General features: G+C 41.6%; 1 protein-coding gene across 1 annotated transcript in view; it reads left to right on the top strand.

The window, feature by feature from the left end:
* The window catches only part of LOC149067723 (uncharacterized), a 155478-nt gene that overhangs the window by 14078 nt on the left and 114924 nt on the right, over nucleotides 1–26476 (top strand). The window contains exons 2-16 of the mRNA XM_089252114.1: nucleotides 4034–4308; nucleotides 8049–8249; nucleotides 8459–8560; nucleotides 12833–13010; nucleotides 13106–13266; nucleotides 13343–13543; nucleotides 14035–14136; nucleotides 20193–20331; nucleotides 20430–20497; nucleotides 21715–21847; nucleotides 23038–23405; nucleotides 23495–23602; nucleotides 23691–23835; nucleotides 25401–25576; nucleotides 25676–25879. Coding sequence (XP_089108240.1) covers nucleotides 4147–4308; nucleotides 8049–8249; nucleotides 8459–8560; nucleotides 12833–13010; nucleotides 13106–13266; nucleotides 13343–13543; nucleotides 14035–14136; nucleotides 20193–20331; nucleotides 20430–20497; nucleotides 21715–21847; nucleotides 23038–23405; nucleotides 23495–23602; nucleotides 23691–23835; nucleotides 25401–25576; nucleotides 25676–25879 — 2448 coding nt within the window. The 5' untranslated portion in view covers nucleotides 4034–4146. The remainder of the gene's footprint in view (nucleotides 1–4033; nucleotides 4309–8048; nucleotides 8250–8458; nucleotides 8561–12832; nucleotides 13011–13105; nucleotides 13267–13342; nucleotides 13544–14034; nucleotides 14137–20192; nucleotides 20332–20429; nucleotides 20498–21714; nucleotides 21848–23037; nucleotides 23406–23494; nucleotides 23603–23690; nucleotides 23836–25400; nucleotides 25577–25675; nucleotides 25880–26476) is intronic.

A 26476-nucleotide genomic window follows, 5' to 3' on the forward strand; every position in this document is an offset into this window, starting at 1 on the left:
CATCTACTGAAGGGGGCCTACCAAGACTCCAGCCCTATAGCTCCGTCTTATAAATTCTATTTTTTTCAATACAGTTGTTTTAATGGGGGGAGGGCATGGATTCAATGTCATGGCACTTGCAAGGTTGCGGGCTGACAGGATGCCAGACCAGGGGCTCAGGATGTTACTTCTTCTTTTTCCACTATAAATTCGCTATAGAGGAACCCGTGAAAATCTGGTCTAGGGCTCGCTAAAGATCCCAGCCCAAAGACTCCGGGTAGGGCACAAAGACTCTTGGTGACGCTAATAATCATAAATGGTATATCCTGTGTGGTAATCCGTAGTAATGGTATATTCTGTTACGAACAATAGTTTGTTTTGTTACGAACAATGGTTAGTTGTTTATTCACTCATGAGTTTGTCAATTGTGTAACAAATCATCACATCATAATAGTGTTACGTATGTTATAAACAGTTGCATGTTATGTTGCAAACAATATTCCCCAAACTGTTAATTTAAAAAAAAATTCATAACAAAGCATCGTGTAACAATTGCGAACTCTCTCAAGAATAGCTATTCGTTTTGCAACCATTCTTAATGACAATGTTTATGAAAGCAAAAGTTTGATAAAATGAGCAGTCGGATGACAATGACGTGTTTGTTCTGTTGCGAAAAATGATTGTCAGTTTTGAATTATTGGTTTTACTGAAAAACTCTCCGGAAATTGCAAATTAACGTAACAATCTGGTGCGTTCATTTCTCCATTTATGATTAATGACGTCACAGCGTTGCAATTCCTTACGGGTTACCACATTCCATACTGAATCGGATTTTGGCGATGAAAAAAGTCGCCAACTTGTTATGGAATCAAAACTGGTTATTGAGACCGTTTTTAGCTAAATTTTGTGATTGTTCCTGTGGGAAAGATACAATACTACCAGATTTTTTTCATAGAATAAAAATAACATAACAGTAACAATAAGATTCCCCCCCCCCTCCCAAGGCTACAGTCTTGTCAGTCTCATTACTGGGGGAGGGGGCATAAAGGAAACACTCGTGTAGAATAAAGAATGGCGACATTCAACAATGAATCCAAGATGACTGACGTCTTGACGTTTGGGCTCCGCCTATTGGATTTCACAGTGAATGGAAAACGAAACGTCACGGACACGTGTTGTCTTCCTCACGCAACGTTTTTTGAACGCGAACAAAGCTATTGTTCTCAGTTTTTATTGTGTCATTGTTGTCGTTTCTCTCATTCGAACCTTTCCGCGAATCAAACAAAAGAATGTCATTATTCCGGTGGATGACAAAAGAGAACTTCCGGGATTAATTTCGATTCGTATTGCAATGAAAATCAATAGTGGTGCGTTTTTGTTTTTCAACAAAGTCTCAAAAACAACAATTGTTTTTTTTTAATGACCAAAGGGAAATCCCAGCGACGTCTCCAACAATGGTTGAATTTAAGTTATTGGTGAGGGTTAGATGTATGAGCGTACCATTGTGTTTGCTTGACCATGTTCGATAAGTTTTTTTTCTAACAATGGTTATATTTTAAGTTATTTTTCTAACAATAGTTACATTTTAAGTGATTATTCTAACAATGATTACATTTTAAGTGATTATTCTAACAATGATTACATTTTAAGTGATTATTCTAACAATGATTACATTTTAAGTGATTTCTCAAGAACGATTATATTTAGTGATTTCTTAACGATGGGCACGGGTGACATTTTGTACAAGTTTTATAGGTGACTTTTACAACAATTGTTATATCTAATGTGATTTCTCAACAATGGGTATGACTGGCATTTTTTAACAAGTTAATTATTGTGAATTTCTTGCAATGGTTGTACTTCTAGAGCTATTTAAGCAATGGCTATACTTCTAGTGATTTTTCAACAATGGTTATACTTTTACTGATTTTTAATAATCGTTGTATTTTTTGTTTTTTCTTACAGTTCAAATGGTTTCTTAACAATGAATATGGATGAGGTTTTTTTTCAAAAATGTTTTTTGGTAGACAATGGTTATATTATAAGCGATTTCTTAACAATCGGTATGAATGATGTTTTTTACAGGTGATTCATTGGTAGCTTTGGTAGTTTTACCTAACAATGGTTATTTTAATAAGCCAATTATAATTAATTTCCAATCATTAATGATCTTCAACTTGTGTTTTTAACAATGATAATGAGTAGTTTTAACAATCCTAGTTGCTATTTTTTGCAGATTCGGTCTGAATGTGAATAATTTTTCCAGTAATGGTCACATAAATCCAGGAAGATTTCGCTAACAATGATCACATAAATCGAGGAAGATTTCGCTAACAATGATCACATAAATCGAGGAAGATTTCGCTAACAATGATCGCATAGATGATGAAAGATTTTTTTACAGTGGTCAGTCACAATGTATGATTTTGATAACAATGGTCATGTAAATTACGGATCCCTGTTCTAACAAGGGTCAGATATACATCGAATGGTTTACAAGAAGAGTGATTTTTCACGAAATCGGATCATTAACGATTTTTATGACAATTGTTATAAAGATTGTGTATAATATTTCTGACAATTGTCAGATAGAGTATAAAATTTTTTTCAAAAAATGGTCACACATTATGAATGAACTTTTCTGACAAAGCTAGATTATAAATCATTCTTCAACAATCGGCATCTGTGAATTCCAACAATTATCACGATTTATTTCTCCAACAATGGTCAATATTTCCATGGTTATTAAACCATGACTCATTTATCAACAACCGTTGTTACATATAATTTTGAATAGTTCTTTCCTACAAAAGTCACGTGATTTATTAAATGTGAGTAGATATTTTAACAATGAACAAGATTCATTTCCAACAATGGAAATTTAATTCATTGCTAACAATGGAGGTGTAATTATTTAATTTAATTTGATTCATTTCTAACAATAGCGATTTAGAAAGGAATGACATCGTACTGTTAGAAATAAATGGATTAGTTAATTACTTTGCCATTGTTATAAATGAATCTAATTAAATTAATTAACTTATTACACCTCCATTGTTAGAAATGGATTATATCTTTATTGTTAAAAACATCTCCGTTTTTGGAAAGGAATTACTTTCCATTGTTAGAAATGAATTGAATTAATTAATTAGTTTCATCTTCATTATAAAGATTTAATGAATTGAATTAATTGATTAATTTTCTAAATCACCACTGTTAAAAATGAAGTTAAATTAAAACAATAGAGATATAATTCATTTCTAACAATGAAGATGAAATTAATTAATGAATTAAATTTAATTCATTTCTAACAATAGAGATATAATTCATTTCTAACAATAGAGATATAATTCATTTCTAACAATGAAGATGAAATTAATTAATGAATTAAATTTAATTCATTTTTAACAATAAACATATAATTAATTTCTAACAATAAAGATATAATTAATTTCTAACAATAAAGATATAATTAATTTCTAACAATAAAGATATAATTAATTTCTAACAATAAAGATATAATTAATTTCTAACAATAAAGATATAATTAATTTCTAACAATGGAGAGTAATGATTAATTTAATTCGATTTATTTATAACAATGTAATTTATTCTTAACAATAAGACGTCATTCCTTTCTAAAACGTAGCAATTCATTCCTAACAATGGAGGTGTAATTAACTAATTCAATTCATTTCTAACAATGGAGATGTAATTCATTTCTAACAATGGAGATGTAATTAATTAATTTAATTTATCTCTAACAATGAAGATATAATTAATTAATTTAATTTATCTCTAACAATGAAGATATAATTAATTAATTTAATTTATCTCTAACAATGAAGATGTAATTCGTTTCTAAAAATAGAAATGTAATTATTTTCTAACAATGGAGGTGCAATTTCTAACAATAGTCATAATTTATTTTTAAAGAATTTCACGATTATTTTCGAAATATCGGTTACTCATTTTAACAATGGTCACAATTTATTTCACATATCACCTTTTTTTTTACCGACTCCCAACAATAATAATTTTTAACACTTTGCAGAACTATCCTTTCACCGACTCCGACTTAACTTGATTGCTCTGTTGCCGGATCTCACAATGGGTTAATCTCCAATCTCCACGAAGAGAGACCGTAACGCAATAATCCGCCGCCAGATGGCAGCGGTGACAGAGGACCCGATCAGCTTGTGGTTGAAACTTGGAGCTCTGGAGAAACTGGAGCAGGTCGTGCTAGATGGATACGGTGACCAGCTGTACGGCAAGACGTCAAGGATCCCTCAGGTCAACAGGTTTCTTCGCCAAGTGCCTTTGTTCCAGGTGAGTTCCTCCAATCTTCCGTCTCTTGTCGTAGCGCTTACCGTTTACAAGCGACTCTCTTGCCCTAACCAACATTCGTAAACGGCTCTCTTTCCCCTGACGTTACTTACCAGTGGCTGCTTTGCGCTGACGAGATCTTTTACCAGCGGCTCTCTTGCCTTGGCGTCATTTATCGGCATCCTCTATTCCTTGGCGAACATTTATAAAGGGCTTCTTCTTCGACAGTCGTTCTGGTGATCATTCACTGGCAACAAACTTGCCCTGGAATCATTTGTCCGCGGCTTCCTGGCCATAGTGATCATTACAAGTGGCTCCTCCGAGTTGATGATCTTGTGGCGATCACCAATAACATGATGGTCGCCAAGAACAGACTGGCAGAGAGAGGGAGACTGGTGATCTTTTATAACCGGCTCTCTTGCTTTCGATGATTATTTTAAGCGACTTCCTTGCCTTCTGTTGATTATTTCAAGCGGCTCAATTGCCTGCTATTGATCATTACAAGCAGTTGCCTTACGCTAGCAATCTTTTACAAGCAGCTCTCTAAGGCCCTCCTCACACGGGGAAACTAAAGTTCGGCAACTGATAAGAGAAACCGTTTCCCGAAGACCAGTACGTATATCGCTCTAGACGCCCTCACACGAGGAAATTAGCGTCTTGGCGACGAAATATCGAACGCGACTCGGTCACTTGGCGACTGACATGCTAGTCGCCGCCAACTTTTGTTGAAGAAACTAGAGAAACTGCCTTTGGCATTCCTTCATATTTTCGTCATGCGAGTTTGGACTCATATTGAAAAACAATCCAGAGTATATATATAATAAATTATCAGTTGAAAGGATATAATGAAATTTCTTCAGAATTTCAGTTCACAGGTTTCACAGGTACATGATTTCTTTATTTAAACTGATATTATTTTGAAATTATAATGAAATCAGGGGCGTCGGTCGGAATTGTTTCGAAACTGTGGGTGCTCGTCTTTAGTTTTATATCGGAAAGTTTAATTTCTTAATCAATTCTGGGGTGCTCGGATCCATGCCACAAATTACCGTGGGTGCTTGAGCTTGCACCCCTAGCTCTGACGCCACTGAATGAAATGGTAAACCAGGACTGTCATTTCAACTTTTTTCGGGGGGGGGGGGCAAAGAACATATACTCACTGTATGTACGCATATATACTATTTATAGTGTATTTTTGAAAGCCGGGGGGGCAATAGCCCCCGATCCCCTAGATGACGGGTCCGTGGTAAACACATGGGCCCATCCGGGCACTCCCCCGCGAGGGCGATTTCAAAAGAAGATGAAGCATCACAAAAATTATATCTGGTAAAAAATTTCAGGAATAACCAAATGAATTTGCCAAGTATGATCTCAGAAAAAAAAATACATGGCTGGGAGCCCCCATGTTGTTCTTAAGACGGCCCTGGATAAGAACCTGCAGAAAATTTCAAAATACTGTCTACTTTTACATGTACCTAAACAAGCACGTGTTCCATAGGGATGGTCCCTGATTTTCCCCCTTGCTTGGAATATCTGTAATCTAGGTCACGTACGCGCACATCTGTGTGTGGGAGTATTCGGGGATAATCATTCCCTGAAACATAAACAACAATTCATGTGTTGTTTGTCTCTAGTTTTGCCTATAGTTTATTTTTTGCCTCTGGGAACCATCTTTCGTCGTTTCATCTCATGAAACTACTTCAAATTCTGCGTGACAATATTTTAACTAATAAACAATAAAAATATATTAAATCCAACATATATAGGTACTGAAAGGCACATTTATAGAGGGAAAAACAGACGATTTTTTTTCCAAATGAAATGAAATTATACTAAAAAATTATCTAATTTTTACCATTTTATTGTCATTTCAAAATGATATCAATTTAAATAATGAAATTTCGTATTTACCCGTGAGCAATTTACTGTAGCAATTTCACATATAATAGAAATTATATTTCTTATTTATTTGTTTCGATTTTTCCTATCCCGGTTAACAAGATTGTACCGGAAGATAAGAAGGAAAACTAATAGACTGTGCTGTTTTTACTCAGTTTCCCGGGCTTTGAATATTTTTTTAGTAGCGCCGTGTGAGGGAGAACGGGCAACTCGACTCGTTCTGGTCAACTCAACTCTCAAGTTGAAGCAACTCGAGCTCGATTTTAGTTTCCCCGTGTGAGGAGGGCCTTACCCCAGCAATAATTTATCAACTGTTTTCTTTCCCTGACGATCTTTTAGAAACGACTCCTTGCCGCCCTGACAATCATTCACCGAGGCGCTTCCTTGCCTTTTAGTGATAAGAATAAACGGCTCCCTTGCCTTTTACTGATAAAAACAAGCAGCTCCCTCGAATTTTATTGATCATTGAAAGCGGCTTCCTTGACTTCTACTGATCATTAAAAGCGGCTTCTTTAGGCTAGCAATCGAGTGACTCGCTTACCATAGCGATGATTCACTATCTGCTCCCTTGCCCTGACGGTCGTTTAGAAACGGTTTCTTGGCCTGACGATCATTCACCAAGGAGGTTCCTTGCCTTCTGGTTATTATTACAAGTGACTCCCTTGTCTTCTGGTGCTTATAACGAGCGGCTCTCTTGCCCTACCGATTATTTAATAGCAGCTCTCCTCTCCCCGACGATAATTCACTAAACAGCTTCCTTGCCTTTTGGTGATAAAAACAAACGGCTCAATGCCTTTTACTAATAAGAACAAGTGGCTCCCTCAAATTTTAGTATTCATTACAAACGGCCTTCTTGGTCTAGCGATGTTTTACAAGCGACTCTCTTGTCCTGGCGATGTTTTATTAGCTGCTTCCTTGCCCTGGCTGTCATTTACTAAGCGGCTTTTTCGCCTTTTAGTGATAGGAACAAGTGGCTCTTGCCTCCCGGTGATCATTACAAGCGGCTGATAGCGATATTTTTACAACCGGCTTCCTGGACTAGTGATATTTTAAGGCGGCTCTTTTGCTTTAGCGATGACTTATAACCTGCTCCCTTGCCCTGAAAATCATTCACTAAGCGGCTTCTTTGCCTCCTGGTATCATTACAAGCGGCTTCCTTGGTCTAGCGATGTTTTACGAGCTGCTCCGTTGCCCTAGTGCAGGCATCTTCAACCCGGTGCTCTTTCAAGCACCCGCAGTTCTCGATGCTCGTGCCCGATTTGGTGCTCGCGAGCATTTTATCAACGCTCTAATTAAACACCTTGTACAAATTGCATTCAAGGATTGAAATCATCCTGATTCCATGCATTCGTACGGTCGAACTTGCCGTAAGGGTGCTCTTCTCTTGGTGATGGGTACAGGCAGTGCTCGCGACTAGAAGCAGGTTGAAAACCTCTTCCCTAATGACTACTTTTTTAGCTGCACCGTCGCGCTGACGATCATTTACGAAGAGGCTTTCTTGCTTTCTGGTGATCATTACAATCGGCTTCCTTGGTCCAGCGATTTTTTACAATCGGCTCTCATTGACCATTCACCATTCAATCCAATAATAACTTCAGAATTAACGAAAAGAGTAGCAGGTCACAAAAACCATTTCAGGAGGTGTGGCTACGCAAAACAGACCATTAAAATCCCTCGCGCTGTGCTAGTCACGCACCAAAACATGTTTATCATTTTCCGCTCCGGCTCATCGCGGATGATTTCAATGGTCTACTTTGCGTAGCCACACCACAAAATGCGCCACGAAATTCGAATTAATGTCGGACGTGGACCCGGCATTACACCTACTCCTATCTCTCTTGCAGAACAAGATCGACGAGATCCATCGAGCGGTCAGCGTGGGCAACCTGCGCGAGGTACAGCACCTGATCGACCGCAAGAAACTGGCGTTCTGCCGGGACCACACGGGTGCCAGCCCCATGCACAAGGCGGTGCTCTTCTCACAGAAGCAGGTCATCGACTACCTGTTGCAGAAATACCCAAGCGTGGTGCACGCCAGAGATCACGTGAGTTGGAACCATTTGTTTCTCATTAGTCACTTGCTTGTCTTCGACCGGACATATAAGTATATGAAGTCGAATCCACCACCCTCAGAATTCCGCAGCGGAAAATGGTAAACCTGTTTTGAGGTGGACAACACACGTGATTTTAATGGTAGATTTTGTGTACTGCGGGTGTGGACTCGGCTTTAGCCACTTTTTTTTCTCTTTTACAGCGAGGAAGGACGCCACTTCATTACGCCGCTGTGCTACCAGACGGTGGAGAGATATTCGGAATATTATTGGACCATGGAGCCGACGTGAAAGCCACAGATGTCGTAAGAACTCACGTTACTTATTGCCATTTCATGTACCTGAAACATGGCTGTTTTCCGAAACATGGCCACCACCACCACCAAACCAGAACATGGCTCCCACTCTGTCCCAAAGAGGGACATAAGTGAAATGGCCGGTTACTTTGGACATTGGATATTTTCCGTGGCCAGAAGCGTATTTAGTGGGGAAGGGCTTAGTGGGCCCAGGGCGGGAAGTTCGAACGGGCAGCAAATATGAGGAATGAGCGATCAAGCAAATTATTATAATTTGAGGAAGGGCTACAAAATTTCTATAGCCCACTATAAATCTGCCTTTGTATAGAGAGCTACGGACAAGGCCAGCGTAAGGCTCAGGAGAAAAGAGCTTGGAGAAAACTGAAGTCGCGAGAGAAAGAAAAGAGAACGCATTGAGACATTCGGAGAAAGAGAGATGAGTGTGGAAGTTTGTATGGAAGAGACGTGACGGTTTCGTTGGGGATGTTGGATAATAAATGAAATAAAGTGTTGTTTTCTTCTTTTGGGAGTCTAGAGCCCAGTTATTTCGCCGCAAAAATCGCTGAATCGCAGTAGAAGTACCGCCGAGGACCTACGACCGATAAGAAGTAGACGGGGGAAAGTTTACTGTCAGTGAGTGATCAAAAGAGTGACCTAGAAAGTTTGCGGGAATTTGAGTGTCCAAAGAGCAAGAGACCAGTTTGGTGAGTGGTGCTAGAGTGACCTAGAGAGTGTGCAGACATGTGAACCACCAAAAGAGTGATCTAGGTAGAGAGAGACAGGTCAGTGAGTGATCAAAGGAGAGACTGATAGAATAAGGGAGTGTAAACATGGGTGTGACAAAAAGAGTGACCTAGAGAGTGATGGACTAGCTCGGTGAAAGATCAAAAGACTGACTTCAAAAGCTCGGGATCACGTCAGGGAACGACCACAAGAGTGACCTAGAGAGTTTCTTAGCATATGAGCGAGAAAAAAAACCTAGAGAGCAAAGGACCAGGTCAGTGAGCAAGTAAAAGAATGATTTGGAGAGTATGGAAGCATAGGATTTACCTAAAGAGCGATGGATCAGGTCAGTGAACGACCAAAAAGAGTGACTTGGAGAGTGTGTACGCATATGAGTGACAAAAAGAGTGACTTAGAGGCAGAGACGTATTTACAAACGCAGGGAAGCTAAGCGGACTATAGCCCAGGGCGGCGAATTAGTGGAATGAGGGTAGGTAGTCAAGAAAGGTGGACTGGAATGAGGGAAAGGCAACAAAACCATAAATCCGCGCGTGGCCGTAGCATTCTGTTTATTAGGACTGCCACTCAGGTAAATCGTGCGCGGACTGGTATCAAGACTGAAATTAGGGCACACGAAACCCGTGTCTGGAGTTGATTGGTTTCCGCGTACGTCATCGCAGGCCGCCGCCAATCAAATCATGGCGAGTTTCGGCGTTGGCTTCCGGTTATGAGAGTGTAACCGGATGCGACAAGAAATGACCAAAAACTTCCCGTCACGAAATGACCGCGCCTTGCGTCAAAAAAGAAGGAATTCGCCGTTTTTATTTCCTTTTTGTTTCGAAGAATGGCGGGTCTTTGACCATTTCTTTTGAGGATGGATCGAATAAAGGCCCCCCAACACGCGAGCCGTAAATGACCGTTCCTTGGAAATGTCCGTTTTTAATATATCCGTGCACAAAGAAACAGATGGTGGATGAATCAACGATGATTAGACAGGGGAGGTTTCCATTGATTTGCGTGATCGAGTTCAAGCACCTGCGTCTGTAGCGTTCGTCAAGCTGATGGAGTGATCAAAGGTTTTCGGGAAGGGATCCGCTACGGACAGTGGTCAGCAACCTACAGGTGCCTAGAGAGTGAATATGCCACGTTATTTTTTGCGAGGGCCATGGTCAATGCCCTCGTGAGGGGGGTCGACCTGCAGCTTTTCCAGAAAATGAACGTCAGTGGTCACCAAACTTCACGTTCCTAGGGAAGAACCTGCATTTGTTTTTTATCGAGGATGAAGACCATTGTCCTCCATGTGCCTAGGAGTAACCCTACAATTATTTTCGAGGATGGTGACCATTAGACACTGACTTTCACTTGTCTAGAAGCATCTTGCTATTATTTTCATTTGATCATTTTTGTCGCACCACGGTCATTTTCTGCACACGAGGGCTAATTAGACTGGAACCTACAATTTATTGCCGATTACGAACGGCAGCCGTTTCTATACTCACCGACAGATTGGTGCGCTAACCCATCGATGTGGGACTTCCTGCTGTAGTAATCTTTTTCTGTGGTCATGTCGCTGTTTCCGTGGTACCCTGTGTCAGTAAAGTTTTCTGACATGGACTTTAGGCGAATATCTTGCTACCATACCCTGCTATTATTTTCGAGGTTGATGACCATTAGACACTAACTTTCATGTGTTCAAGAGTGACCTGCAATTATTTTCGAGGATGGTGATCATTAAATACTGGCCCCAGGGCCGTCTTAAGAGTATCATGGGCCCCCGGGCCAAGTGGTTTTTTGGAGGCCCTACCCGGTAAATCCTAGAAAATTTCAACCGGATCTCATTTTTGTGAGGCCCCTCTTCCCTTGAGGCCCCCGGGCCCATGCGTTAAGAAGGCATTGACTGGTCCTCACTTGTCTAGGAGCGTCTTGCTATTATTTTCGAAGATGATGACCATTGGACACTAAACTTCACATGTCTAACTTTTTGAAGATGAAGGCTGCTCGAGAGACACCAACCTTCACGTGTCCAATATTAGCCCTGTAATTATTTCTCGAATATGAACGCCATTGGACACCTTCACATGCCTGGGGGAGAACCTGTAACTTTTCCCGAAGAGGACCGTAAGTGGAAACCAACTTTCATGTTCCTAAGGGTGAACCTGCATTTTTTTATAGAGGATAAAGGCCATTGGGCATTAGCCTTCACGTGCCTAGGAGTGATCCTACAATTATTTTCGAGGATGATGACCATTAGATACTAACCTTAACGTGTCTAAGAGCGACCTGAAAATGTTTTCGAGGATGAAGGCCATTGGACACTAAAGTTCACATGTCCAAGTGAGCGATCATGCAGTTATTTTTGAAGATGACGGTCTTTAATCGCCAACTTCAACGCATCTAGGAGCGTGAATGCAACTTTTTTTCAGGATGGCGGTCATTGGTCACAAATCTTAAATCGTCTAGGAGCATACATACAGTTATTTTTTTAAGGCCGCTGTGGTGGTCGAGTGGTTATAGTGACGGACTCGCATCGCGAGGATCCGGGTTCGAACCGCCACAGTGGTGGTCGGCTGAAGTTGGTTTTCTGTGGTTTCCAACTTCAAGGCGTGAATGCGAGCCGATCTCCCCGTTAAAAAGTCTCGCCACCGAGAGCAACAGGCCTGCAACGTAACAAATATTCAATCATTACACTTCACTCACAATTTGAAGTGCAGATGGCAGCACTAAAATATCAAACATAAATATCTAGCTACACACTCAGACTGTTAGGTGCACTCACTTTGTTCCAGACTCTGCCACGAAGCTGGGCTGGAAGAGATCTCGGCAACGGGATAAGTCCTGTGGCAGAGCCCCTGGCGTTCATTCAGTTATTTTTTAAGATGACGGTCATTGGTCACCAATCTAAACGCGTCTAGGAGCGTACACGCGATTCTTTTCAAGAATGATGGCCAGTCAGTACGATCAGCTTCGGGGATCCGTTAGCTTAATCGTTGAAATTAGGTTGACCAGACAAAAAAAGTTATAGTAGCCATATTGATGCGCTGTTTTGGTGACGTCATCGCAGACACACTCGTTATTTTAGTGAATTTGATCTTCCATTTACTGGCCAAATGAATGGATTGTTCATCATGATTTGGCGCAGTGACGATCTGCAGCGGGAATGCTATCCTATCATAAACTTTGGCGAGTGAAACGACAGTTTTGTTTCAGAATAGCAGTGGGGAGGGGGGGGAGCGGGAGCTAAAATAAATTCTGTAAACTCCATGGACGCTGCCAAGTGGTCCTCCTACAACAAATAGTCACTAGACTCTGCATATACGTCAAGGGACTTGAACGCTTTTTTTGTGACCACTTCATCATTATCACTTATGATTCTTTTCCTCCCTCCCTCAATTTTTTGCATCTTTGGTGTTCCAACAATGACATGACACCTAGTTTGGCATAGTTGAAACAAGGAATTTGCAACCCTTGAGAATTGCCAAGGGGCGTGGTAAAGTGTCTTTTCATGGTTGAAAGACTTTTCTCTGGAAATAATGGCGATTTTGTTTTTGTTTTTTCCAGTACGGCAACCGTGCAGATTATTACAGACAAGCACAGGACGAGATGAACCTGCAGATCCTGAGAGAAAGCACCGGAAGGAGCCAGAAAGAAACGACAACGACGAGTAGATCCAGACTGCAACATGTCAATGGATCGTCTCTCAAAGTCGCACCGCCAGTCGGAAACGGGATGTCAGCCAGTAAGTTGACGCCTCAAACTGTAAATTCTTGTAGCGATGGATGCTATCCGAGGTGTCCATCAAATGAAAATGTCTTTGTTCCGTGTCTTTGGCAGAACCAGCCGGCACCAGAGTACAGATCCGCGAGATGCTCAACAACTGTTCCCTCGAAGCCCTTGAAGACCTGGTCATACAGGGCCACGGCGACAAACTGTTAGGAGAGTCTGCACCGAATCTGGTCGTGCAAGACTTTTTACAGATGGTACCTGTATACATGGTAAATATTACATTATTTGACGGTCCTAGGAGTCTTCTGTCAAGCATTTTCTAATTGCTTGGTGTTGTCTTCGCAGGAAAGGATCTACGACATTCACCGGGCCGCCACCCGCGGGAGGCTTCGGGACGTGCAGACGCTGCTGGACCGCAAGAAGTTCGCCATCGCACGCGACCCTCTGGGAGCTACGCCACTGCACAAGGCCGTCATGTACGGGCACTTCGACGTGGCCCAGTACATCGCGTTCAGTTTCCCGCTCGCCAAGGACGCTAAAGACCTGGTAAGTTCTCATTCCCAGCCTTGAAACTGTGACACTGAGTAGTGGTACTATCGTGTAATTCTAATAATTAAGGGATGTGTCTGTCTAGTCCAGGCAAAATAAGAAAAGAAATAGCCTTAACCCCGGCAAAATTGCAACAGAAGCTTTGTAAATTGTTTCTTAATCAGAAATCATTACTGAAAAACATATCCAAAATCAGACCACAGGAACATTCCTAAAACAGGATTTTAAAATCCTGTTTTAGGAATGGCGTAACAGGATACAACACGTAAACAGGATTTTAAAATCCCGTTTTTTGGGAATATTCCTTTATGGTCCGATTTTGCCTGATTTTGGATATGTTGTTTATTAATGATTTACGATTGAGAAACAATTCACTGTTTGAACAAATTGAAAAATTCTGTCGCAATTTTCCGGGGTTCATCCACAAATTGCCTGGACTAGTCTCTACGATTGGCTCTGGCTTATCTAACCATGTTGATCGTTTGCAGGATGGCCGGACACCGGTCCATTACGCGGCCGCCCTCAAAGACAGCCACGAAATGTACAACATGCTTGTCAGCATCGGTGCCAACCCGCTGTGCCTCGACTACGTAAGTCATCAGTCAATGTATTCTTTTTTTTAGAGTTTAATACCAAAATAATGAGTGATTTCACCCTCTGAGTATGTTCACGACCTTGTGGCGAGACTTTCAGGTGAATTCAGGGTAACTATAACTGCATATTCCGCTGAGCGAACCATCGATACATAAAGGGGCAATTCAAGCTACAATTAACATTTTAATTTTATTGAAACGTTTATGCGGGACAAATGGCATGAGCCGCGTGTTGTCCGTTTGGTCACTAAAATGATACTGAGTTGCGCGCGCAGCCACCCAATGTGACGGCCGCTCGCCAATACTATGCTGCTGCCATCTAGTGGCCTGGATAGAGCAGTTTTTCTCAAAAAAACTATTCATCCGAACACAGCCTAGTTTTCAGGATATCTTAATGCAGAACCGGCATGGGAGAGAGATTTATGCAATAAAAAAGTAGTTCAATTTCTGACCACCAGTAGCAAGGCAGTCGTATACGCATACACGCGACTTGCTATCGCTCATAGGAGCTTCCAGCGGGCAACAAGCCTTTACTGCCATGGCAGTGACGCAGATACATGACCATTTGGGCCCGGGAGCTGGAGGTAAACGATATCTAAAGTAAGGGGGCCGTGGGTATATGAAGGCAAAATTAGAGGCAAAAAAGCTACGTGTGAGGTTCTATGATACGCACTGGGTCCATTTTCATCCTATCAAATCGCAGTTAGAGGGAGGTTGTAAAATTATAATTTGAGTGGAGGAGAAAGGAGGGTTAGGCGGAGGGACCCGAAAGGATAAGGCCATTAGGGTGTATACATATCATGGTAAATAAATGTGATAAATCGGTAATTACTTATAATAAACTGTTATTGCGCGTACTTACCAATTGTGTTGGTAAAATTGATAAATCTATCACTTTTACCAGAGAATATGCATTATACTTAAGCGTCGTTGGTAAATTTGATTAATTTTTAACAAATTTTTACGATCATGTAGCTGTCCCACGGTTCCAAATTACCTCTGGTTTCAACCATTAGTAAATTCCAGTTTGGCATTTGTTGTTACAATTTTAATGGCCAGTAGTGTAGTAGGTACTATTCAGTTAAATCGGCTCCTCTTGGCGCGAAAGATGAATTTTGGCGAGAAAGGCTCTGTTGGTGCGAAAACGGCAGAAATAGTACGCCTGTAACAGGCGTAAACCTTAACCAAACAGGCGTAAACCTTAACCAAACAGGCATCGATTTCGCTATGGACGGCATTGACCATCAGAATAACGGAATTTTTCTTTTCCCATGACAATCACGAGCTAAAATCAATGATATTAACACCGCAATATTTTTAATTATGATTTATAATTTATTTTGATTATATTTAAATAAATTATAGATTATACTTTTTAATTATAACTAGCTATAATACCCGGCGCTACCCGGGTTTCTTCAATGAGGCTTTTTTGGATCACGTGATATCTACCTCTCTTTTTCTTGAGGGACATATAAACCGTGTCCAAGTTAACCAATATGGCGACTTCCTGCGCGATTCATGAAATAAACAAATCTAGATTTACAGAAACGTAGAAATGAATATATATTTTCCTTTTTTTAAGGGGCGCTAGGTATTTCGATTAACCTCCATCCCCTAAACTTCAAGTTATTCATCTCTGCCTGTTTTTGCTTTCAAAAAATGCTTAATTAAAGCTGTGGAATTTTTTCGATGCACTTTTCACGGGCTCATAACTACTTTTAAAATATCCTAACCCACATGAATTTATGCAAATAAATATCAAAAGAGACAATATGGAGACATTAATTTTCATACTTGAGAAGATATAAATGAAATCAATGATATTGCTCGAATATCCAACTCAAAAGTATAGGTCCAGCTAATTACTTCATATTTAATCTCCTGGGCTTCGTATATCTCTAAGCGAAACTCAATATTTCAAAAATCGAGAATTCAATACAATTTTTAAAATTATTGATGGGGGCGGAAAACCCCACCAAATTTCCGCATTTCTACAGTAAAATCGGCAATTTCAACACTGATTTCTATGAGGATCACCCTTTCTCTGAATCTCAAAGTGATGCTGATGATGGCGTCTATTCGAAAAGCCTCATTACTGGGAGGATTGAAAAAGTGGCAAACCATTATAAAGGCATAAACTATTATACATATACTAACAGGATTAAAGAAGTGACAAACCGTTGTAAAGGCATATACACGTCTGAAACGCATGGCTAGGGAACCACGGTAACCAAAGTAAACGTTCAGAAAGTGATTGTTGAGGCCCAAAAACCATTGTTGCCCGACAGTTTTTTTGCCCGTTTGGGGCATTTGCCTCGCTCTGACGACATTTTAAAGTAGCCTATCGTTCAAGTCGGGTCCCATTTGGTCTATAAGCAAAATTTGACGACGATCGATCTAAAATTGTAGATTTGTATAGAGAACATACACACACACGCACACACGCACACAGAGAGAGAGAGAATCAATTTTATATATATAGATTTATTAACACATAATATTAACTGGAGAAACTGGAGAAACCGCGAGACACCCAGGCTCTGTCGCAAGAAGCAACGTAAGCTCTTCGGGCCTTCCCCCCCCCCCCAGAACGGGGGAGGTCCAGGGCATCTCCGGCAAAACCATTATTTATTGATACGTCAAAGATTACGTATAGTGAAAAGAAATTAAAAATTATCTAAAACGAAGAATCAAATTAATCAAGTTAAAGTCAAAGTGCAACGGGCACGGATAATAAATAATCATGGAAAGTTGTATGAAACGATATCGCGCAAAGGCGCAATCAGAAATTTGATTAAATTAAATAAATAAATAAATTTGATTGATCGAGGGAGGGTTGTTTGACAGAAAGGCGGAGCACCCCATTGCGCTCGGGCAGTTCAGTACACTCTGTCCAATTCGCTTTTGGTCACAGTTGAAGGTCTTTAAAATATCTCCGGGACACTTGATTATAGATTTATGATTCATCCTGCGCCCCGCCTTCAAATAGTGCCACCAGCGCACTGTCAGGGTGAAGACGCTGCGATCTCCTTAACGGAGGTGCTGGTACCGGAGTTGCAGGAGCTGGAGGAGACGGATCCCTTATCTTCCCAGGATGTTCCTCAAGGAATTTCACCATTTTTAACAGCTAAATTAGTAGGAGGGGGGTTTGGAGGGGGTCATCCCCCAACCACGAACGTGGTGAGATGGGGATACGGGGTTTGACCCCCCGTAATACGTGACCTCAGGAAGCGGCCACAGCACTCACTTCAGTGATTATGTTTAAATTGATTAGCTCAAGAGATCGTCGCTCCCGCGCCCCCTCCCCCCGCTCGACAGCGTGAGCAACGAGCCGTCATGACAAAATTAAAACGAAATCGTTAGTTAATTGGGTACTATTCAGTTAAAAAGCGGCTCATCTTGGCGCGATAGTTAATTTTATTCCGCTAACGGTCTATGACGTCATAGCCTAGGAACACGTGACGCGTTGTCACGGGTTACCATATTTGGCGCTTTTGCTCGCAAATATTAAACTGTTGAAACTGGAGCCACTTTAAGGGGTCTTATACCCTTTAACATGAAGATTTTACTCCAAAAGTATGCTTTATTAGAAATTACATTAAAAATATTATTTAATAACCGATATAATCTGAAACTTGGTAATTACATTTCGTCATATATGAAGTGTGATTTGCCGTTTCAAGTGACTTGATATCTTTATTATTTTTTAAATAAAATTTTAAAATTTAGCAAAAACATAAAATGCGAAAATGTATCATCGCAGGATTTAATGAGTTGATATCACTTTAACGAAATAAAAACAGATTTTCAAAATGAAGAGATCAATTAATTTATGAAAATGAACCAAAATATTTGAAATCTATCAACTCAATGATATTCAAAATTAAATTTTAATTAAAAATTTAAAAATATGCAAACAATTTTTTTTTTAATTATAAGTCAAGTATTTATGGAAATATCTGAAATATTTTGGCTCATTTTCATCACTTATAGCACTGTAAAATTTCAAGTAAATTAGTTGATTAGTTTTTGTCACGCACGCGAGAATCAAAAATGTCATTTTGGGGCCTTTCAAATATTACGTGAGCAAATGTAAAAGTCAGCAAAACGCTGACCCCCTACTCCCTCCCTTGTCAGCAAAGTTTCGCCATCAGCTCTGCATCTCTGACACCGTTCTCAGCACTGCCAAGGCGGAGACCACTGACGTCATACTCTCCAGTAATATAAGCTCGACGCAACAAAGATCAAACTAATAAAAAAACCGCTCAAATCGTCAGAGTTGTTTGCTTCAATCGGTTGGGAAAAATACTCTTCACATACGGTCGAATATCAACAACGTCATGCATGCCATAATAAAAGCTGTACAAAATTCAAAATAAATTAAAAAAATAACTAAAAAGGACAATGGAAAATTTTTACAGGTCCCTTTTAAATCAATATGTGATGCTTACATTTTTATTTTTTAACATAACTCGAGTTATAAATGGAATTGTTACATGCCGTTTTCAATATACACTCATTGCCATAAAAATTTGCGCACCAAGAAATAATTGTGGGATCAAAACGAAAGTTGGCCTGAAGGTACATGTCGGGCAGATATGCAAATGATTAGAAATGCAGCGTGATTGCGCATTGCCACTAGAGGGCGTTGAACTTCGTTCTCCTTGGAGTATAAAACAGGTAAGCAGAGCTTGCTGGAGTGTATTTAATCGTGTGCAAAGGAAATGCTGAGGTAGACATGCCGTTACGCCGCCGTCGAAGACCATATGAGCAGTTGTCAGAGTTCGATAGGGAAGAATCATCGGGATGATGGAAGCTGGGTGGTCAGCTCGGCGAGTAGCTCGTCAACTAGGCCGTTCTGATTTAACTGTGAGGAGGTGTTGGGACCAGTGGACAGAAGAGACGCCATTTACACGGCGACCAGGTTCAGGACGCCCTCGACAGACCAGTCGTCGAGAAGACCGTCACATCATCCGAAACGCACGTGTAGAGCCAATTGCCTCATTGGCCGCTATCCAGACACAGGCAGCAGCTTCACTACGGGCCCCTGTGTCTTCCCGAACCATCGCAAGGCGCCTGGCTGAAGGACATCTGGTATCGCGGTGCCCATTACGTGTGCTGCCAATCACACCCACCCACCAACGCCTCCGTTTGGAGTGGTGTCGAGCACGACGGGATTGGACTGCAACGGAATGGAACCAGGTCGTCTTCAGCGACGAATCGAGATTCAACTTGGGCAGTGATGACAATCGTGTTCGTGTGTGGAGGCCTCGTGGTGAACGCTTCAATCCTGCCTTCGCTTTACAGCGACACACCGCTCCCACAGCTGGTGTCATGGTATGGGGTGCCATTGCTTACGATACACGGTCACCCCTGATATTGATCCATGGCACAATGACAGCCCAGCGGTACGTCCATAACATCCTTCAGCCACATGTGTTGCCACTCATGGCAGGGCTCCCAGGAGCCATTTTTCAACAAGACAATGCTAGGCCACACACAGCAAGGATGTCACAAGACTGCCTCCGCCACATTACCACCCTTCCCTGGCCTGCTCTATCCCCAGATTTGTCACCAATCGAGCATATCTGGGATCATTTGGGACGGCAAGTTGGACACCCTACGAGGTTGGTCGAACTAGAGGCGCATTTACAGCAACTGTGGAACGAGATGTCTCAGGACATCATACGGAACTTGTATGCCTCAATGCCCGCTCGTATCGCATCGTGCATTCGCGCCTAGAGGGGGGGTCCAACAGAGTACTAAAACTTCTGTTCATCTGTACTTTTTTCTGCAATAAATTATCCTTTTTCTTGGATTTTCTAATCACTTACTTATATCAACGTAGTACTTACATGTGTAAAATTTCGTTTCATTTTGACGACTTCTTCTGGGTGCGCAAACTTTTATGGCAATGAGTGTATTACCATGTAGAATGAACTCTAGTATCTGATAGACACGTAAAAAAATTTGATTCTTTGATGGTTTAAAAGGTATAAGACCCCTTAACAGGAAAGTACCGTGCAGTAAATGGTGATTTTTGTTTCCAGAGGGGTAAAACAGCCGAATACTACCTGCAGTTTCCAGAGCACCTTCACCTGGAGCAACTGATCAAGCAAAGCCAACGCGCAAACGCCAACTACATGGCCAACAACACGAACCGCATGAAACTCGCATCACCAAAGAGAAGTTGGTGCCCCTTTTCTGTTATTCGAATGATGTGACCTTGATGATGACTGTCCATCGTAAAAGATTACCTTAATGTCTCCTTTTGTTCTTACTTTCAGAGTCCCCGTACCCGCCGAGGTCACACTTTGTGTTCGATGCTGCCGAAATCGTCAAGAATGGCGACGTCGTAAGTACAAAGGGAATCGATATTGCTTGGGATTTACGCAAAATTCGCTGACAACAATTCGCCGCCACGCAATTCACAGACACAAAAATTCACCTACAACAATTCATCGACAACAGTTCGTCACCAGTGAATGACCGAGTGAATGTGTGAGCAGTTAAGTGACCGAATGTGTTAGTGAATGAGATAGCACATAAGTGAGCGAGTGAGAGACCCTATGAGTGACTCACTCACTCGCTCACCTGTTTACTCACTTGCTAATTGTCTCACCTGCTCACACTCTCTCTAATTTGCTCACCTACACACTCGTTTATCTGTTTACTCACTTTCTCATTCATCTACTCACTTGCTTATTTACCAATTTCTTCACTCACTCGCTCATTCGTTCATCTGCTCACTAACTTGCTTTACATCTAAATTATGATACTCAGTTTCGTTTACAACATTATGTCGAGTTTATTTTATGTTTTCTTGATAAGCATGTTACATCATACTACTTCGATCATGTTACATCATACTACCAATAACTGAATACCACAATTATTAATACGTTAATTTAGATAATACCTGCACTCTCACAACGAAACAAAAACTTACTTGGTCACACCCATTTTCGGATATGCATCCCTGGACGATATCGTCGGATCCATCTTTACCCTTCACCCAGGCCGAGAGAGTCAGTTCATTTCCCCATGTAAAACCCATCAATCTCTGACGAAAACTTTGTCGTGTGTTCACACCAAGTCGGCAGGAACTCTTCTTATTGGTCAAACTCTATCGCCTGATATCCGCCAAGGGGCCCTCAGTGGCTCAGAGGCACGTTTTGAAAAACGCGACTTTTCCTATTGTCTGAAATGTGTGATCATGTTGCGCAATCTTGTACGTATCTCTGTACAAAGTATAATGTGTCGTAAATTCCTGAGCGAGGAACATACTCACTCACTAGCTCACTCACCTGCTCGTCCGGTCACTCACTTTATTACTCACTCACCTGCTCATCCTCTCACTCTCTTGCTTACTTACTCACTCACTATGTAAACATGTCGATGACTTTTCCTAGCGGTGTATTGTCGCGTCGGTGAATTTTCGCAGCCGTAAATTTTTCTTTCGGTGAATCACGTGGCGGTGAATTGCTGTCAGTGAATTTTTCGCACACTATTGTTTGGACATCGGAAGAATTAGCCTCTGTGACCAATAGCCTTTTTTTCTTTTGTTTTAAGCCGCTCGACGAAGGAGTTGGTGGAGCCACAAATGGTGACCTAATGGCCGAAGACAGTTCCCAGATGTCTTTCAAGCTCCCGAGACGCACACTTTTCCGCAGCCAGCCTCTGCTGCCACCACCGAAACTAAAAAGTATGTATGTGCTTAGTGCAGATAACAAAGTATTCCGACATATGTAGACTGGTCAGCCAAAACATTATAACCACCTTCCCCATAGAATAAGCTTTTGGAGTTTGTAAAAAGAGCCTTGACGCGATAAGGCATATCTTCTACTATACGAAGTATGTTCAAAAGGTATCCGACCATAATTTTCGTGAGTAAACCAATAAAGTTAGGGAACCGTGGTTTGGTGCACGTATGTAGAGAACCCTTGTGCGCATGCTTGAATTTTTTCTTGCCTGCAGAAGCTACCAGTCATCGGCAGAACGCCGATGAGCGAGGAAGTGTAAGTGAGCACCGTAGCATCTTTGTTTTAACAAAACGGCAGGAAAAACTTGAATAATGACACTGCATTAATCGTGATGGAGCTGCCAATTGCGACAAAAAACCTATTTGCAGTACTACTTGGTGATGGTTGTGCTGTGTGCAGTACGTACTTTAGTATGCCCTGTGCCATCTCCAGTTGCTTCTGCTCGATCGTTGGCAGCTTTGGCTGAGATTCTCTCCTGAAGCACGAATCGTTAGTTAAAAAGAATGAACGGATCCATTGCTAATGCTCGCCTCGTCTGCAAGTTTCCTGATCGTGATTCAACGATCCTGCAATGGCGATCTCATTTCCAGATGTTGAGGGCCTACCAGAACGTGAGTGAGTGACTAAGTGAGTATGCGAGTGATCGTATTAGTACCCAAGTGAGTGACCGTATGAATGATCAAGTGAGTAATCGTATGACTGGTCAAGTGAATGGCTGTATGGGTGACAGTATGTGCACTCATACTGCCACCCATATGATCACTCATCTGGCCAATAACTTGATCACCAGAACGGCCGCTCACTTGCAAACTCATATGATTACTTACCCACTCACTTGCAAACTCATATGATTACTTACCCACTCACTTGGTAACTCATATGATGGTTACTCACCCACCCACTTGTTCACTAATGCGGTCACTCATGCATTCATTTGGTCACTGATATGGTCACTCACACGGTCAGGGCCGGCAAAATATCAGGGGGCGAAATTTCCTTGGCTGAAATGTACTGGGGAGGAAATGTCGGAGGCGAAATTTCCGTAAACCCATGACGCGCGAGTAGGTTTGATGTTTTGGCTGATCAACGTGGTCCATAATTTTCTGATTGATGTGATCCTTTCGATTGTCAGGACTCGAGATAAACTCGGCGAACATCAAGAAGTGGATAAACGAAGAAGACGTCGAGAAGCTCGAGGACGCGATCCTGGAAGGCTACGGTGACAAAGTCGCGAGCCAGAAGACCAACATCCCGCACCTGCAGATTTACCTCAGCGACCACGTCCCCATGATGATCAAGAAGATCGAGGCCATCCACACGGCCGTCTCCAACAACGACATCGAGGAGCTGCAGCAGCACCTCGACAAGAAAGACCACATGGTCCTCGCCAAAGACGCCCTGGGGATGGCGCCGATACACAGGGCGGTCCTGATGGACAAGGTCGAGACGCTGAGATTCCTCATAGACAGGTTCCCGGAGACTGTCAACGCCAAAGACAAGGTACAAAGTTAATAATCACCATGTCAACTTGCCTCTTAGAATAAAGACTTGATAGATTGTGAAAATTTTTGTTTCGTTTGGTGTCACAGGAAGGTCGGACAGCGCTGCATTACGCCGCTGCAATGTCCAGGGGTAACACATCCGAGTCTCACCGATTGCTAATGGAAGCTGGTGCCGATCACCGGATCAGGGATAACGTAAGTATGGACGTCCGTAGTGTTGGACTCATCGATACTCTTGATATATATATTGCGTTTTAACTGTGAAAGAATCCTGTCGTTACAGCAAGGCCGGTCCGCCGAGTACTACAGGACCCATCACGTGCCAATACCGAACAAGTTAGCCCAACTGCCTCTGGCGGAAGCTAACAAGAGAAACCGCAGCAAGTCGGAACCTCCACCTGGTCAAAGGATGATGAAGAAGTCATTAGGTAAGATTCGGAGCCAGCGTCTCCAGAAAAAATAAAACTGTCCACCCAATCAAATAACCACACCATCTCTTAGAAGAGTATTGACAACGTGATGAGGACAAATAACAATTTACAAAACACCAACATATGTTTTGACGCTCATGGGTGCAGTTACCAAGGTGGAAAAAATAACACGTCCTTTCCCAACGAAAAACGCGGTCAGAATGAGAGAGCGTCTGTGGTGATCAGAGTTGTTTCCTTCACTTCAGTATTTTTATTCTCAGTTTTGACGTCATAGTTGTTGCCTTTTGTTGTTAGTGACGTCGTATGTCCAGCTTAGCTCCCTCTTGAAAAGCTTTATGTAAGTACCCTCGACGAAGTCTGAAAGAAATGGTGATCGAACTTTTTGAATTACCTTAGCCTCTTGAAAATTAAATTTGTGGTCTTTACTGCAGCAGTGTAAAGCTATTGTGGACTTATGGACCTCTTAATTCCTCTTATGTGATCCAAGGTCCATAAATCCACAATAGCTTTACACTGCTGGAGTGAAGACCACAAATTTAATTCTCCAAAGGCTAAGATAATCTAAAAAGTTCGATCAAAATTTCTTTTTAGGCTTCTTTGAGGGTACTTACATAAAGTCTTTTCAAGAACAATCAGTAAATGACACAAAATAAACGCCCTCCATTCGATTGCCCTACTCCACATTTTCATTTTGAAAAAAAAAAAAAATCATTTTGAGAATAACTCGAAGGGGCCAAGCTGGACATATGACGTCACTAACAACAAAAGGCAACAACTATGACGTCGAAACTGAGGATAAAAATGCTGAAGTGAAGGAAACATAGGCTGACCATATTTTCTCGAGGAAAAATACGTGAAATCGGGCTTGAAATACGGGACATCGCCAAAAATAATGCCAAATGTAAGCAAAGTCACGAACTCATGCTAAAATTACGGTAAAGAGACCAATCGAGTAAAATGAAGCACCACTTCAAATTGCAGTGAATTTAAAAAACCATGACAAGTATGTGAACTAAATATTCTTATTTGTAGTCGTAATTATCGTGATGTAATTTGTGAGTTGGGAAGATAATATTAATCGTTGATTTGAAGAATAAAAGCCAAGTTAGCTTCGTGGAAAATATTTGAAAAACCGGGAAAATCCTTTTCTTGCAAAAAAAGTCGGACAGCCAAAAAAACAGAAAAAACTGGGACTGTCCCGGAAAAAACGGGCGTATGGTCACGTAAAAACAACTTTTACCACCACAGACGCTCTCTCATTCTGACCACGTTTTTCGCTGGAACAGAACATGTTTGTTTTTCCACCTTGATAACGGCACCCATGAGTGCCGAAACATATGCCGGTGTTTTGTGAATTGTTATTTGTCCCCCATCACGTTGTCAATGCTCTTCTATTAGTTCATTCTTCGACTTCAGAGACTTGTTGTTGGACAGGATGAATTCGTCGACTGTGGTGGCGTCGCATGAACTGTCGGGCAAAGTTATTCTGTTTTTTGATTGGTCACATCACACTGGTTCTAAAAAGTTTTCTTGATCTGGTTTTTTTTTTGACTCGTCAACAGCTGGAACAGGTTCCTTACCGCAAATCATGTTGGACCGCGTGAACGGATGGATCCAAAACGGCGACGTGGAGCACCTGAAGGAGTTCGTCCAAGACGGATACGGAAAACACCTCATCGGACGCACCTCGTGGCAAGAGGAGGTCCGGCAATATCTCAAGACGGTGCCGAGTTACTTGGTAAAGTATTTTTTGGCTTCTCTCTTTCCTGGATAATTGATTACGGAACCACCGACGTGTTATTGAAATGACTTTTCCGGTTTTCTTGTCATTTTTCAGACTCAGCTGGAGAACTTTTTCGAAGCTGCGGCGTGTGGCGACGCCACCACAGTCGACGAATTCATCCTGTCGAACAATAAGTTTCTGAAGTCTAGGAATGATACTGGGTCGACGGTGATCCATCATGCCGTCATCAACAACCAGGTTGACCTCGTCAATTTTCTCGTCACGAGGTACCCGGTGCTTTTGAACATAAAAGACAGGGTAAGTCGATACTGAATCTTTGTAACTGCCCATTGACCGCTTACTGAAATCACCATAACTCACGGTTTATAGTTTCGTCCGGAAACAGTTCTTATCGCCACTTCCTAAAAGATCGGAACTGTCAAACATCAGCAGGCACTCAACTGCTACCAATCATCAAACATTACACTTCATTCATAGTTCGAAGAATATGTGGTAGATGGCAGCACTATAACAAGCATTACACAGAAACAAGCTTCACGTTAGGTTCACAACACGGACACGCACATTCCAACATGTACCAATTCGTTAGAAGGTTCGCTGAGGAACATGAACGAGGTACATGTGTATTTTAGTAGTAGCCAACTGCTGCCAGCCACTGTGGGGCTCGAGTGGTCATACTGACGGACTCGCATCAAGAGAACTCGGGTTTTAACCCCACCATCACCACAGTGGTGGTCGGCTGAAGTTTGTTTTCTGTGGTTTCCAACTTTGAGGCACAAATGTGAGCCAATCACCCCGTTAAAAAGTCTCGCCGCAGAGAGCAACATGCCAACAACGATATATTATTCAATCATTACACTTCATGCATAGTTGGAAAATTGATGGCAGATGGCA

This window comes from Pholcus phalangioides, unplaced genomic scaffold (assembly GCF_987345545.1).
Source record: "Pholcus phalangioides strain wild (caught in Gottingen) unplaced genomic scaffold, Ppha-v1.0 ptg000028l_1, whole genome shotgun sequence".
Classification (NCBI taxonomy): domain Eukaryota; kingdom Metazoa; phylum Arthropoda; class Arachnida; order Araneae; family Pholcidae; genus Pholcus; species Pholcus phalangioides.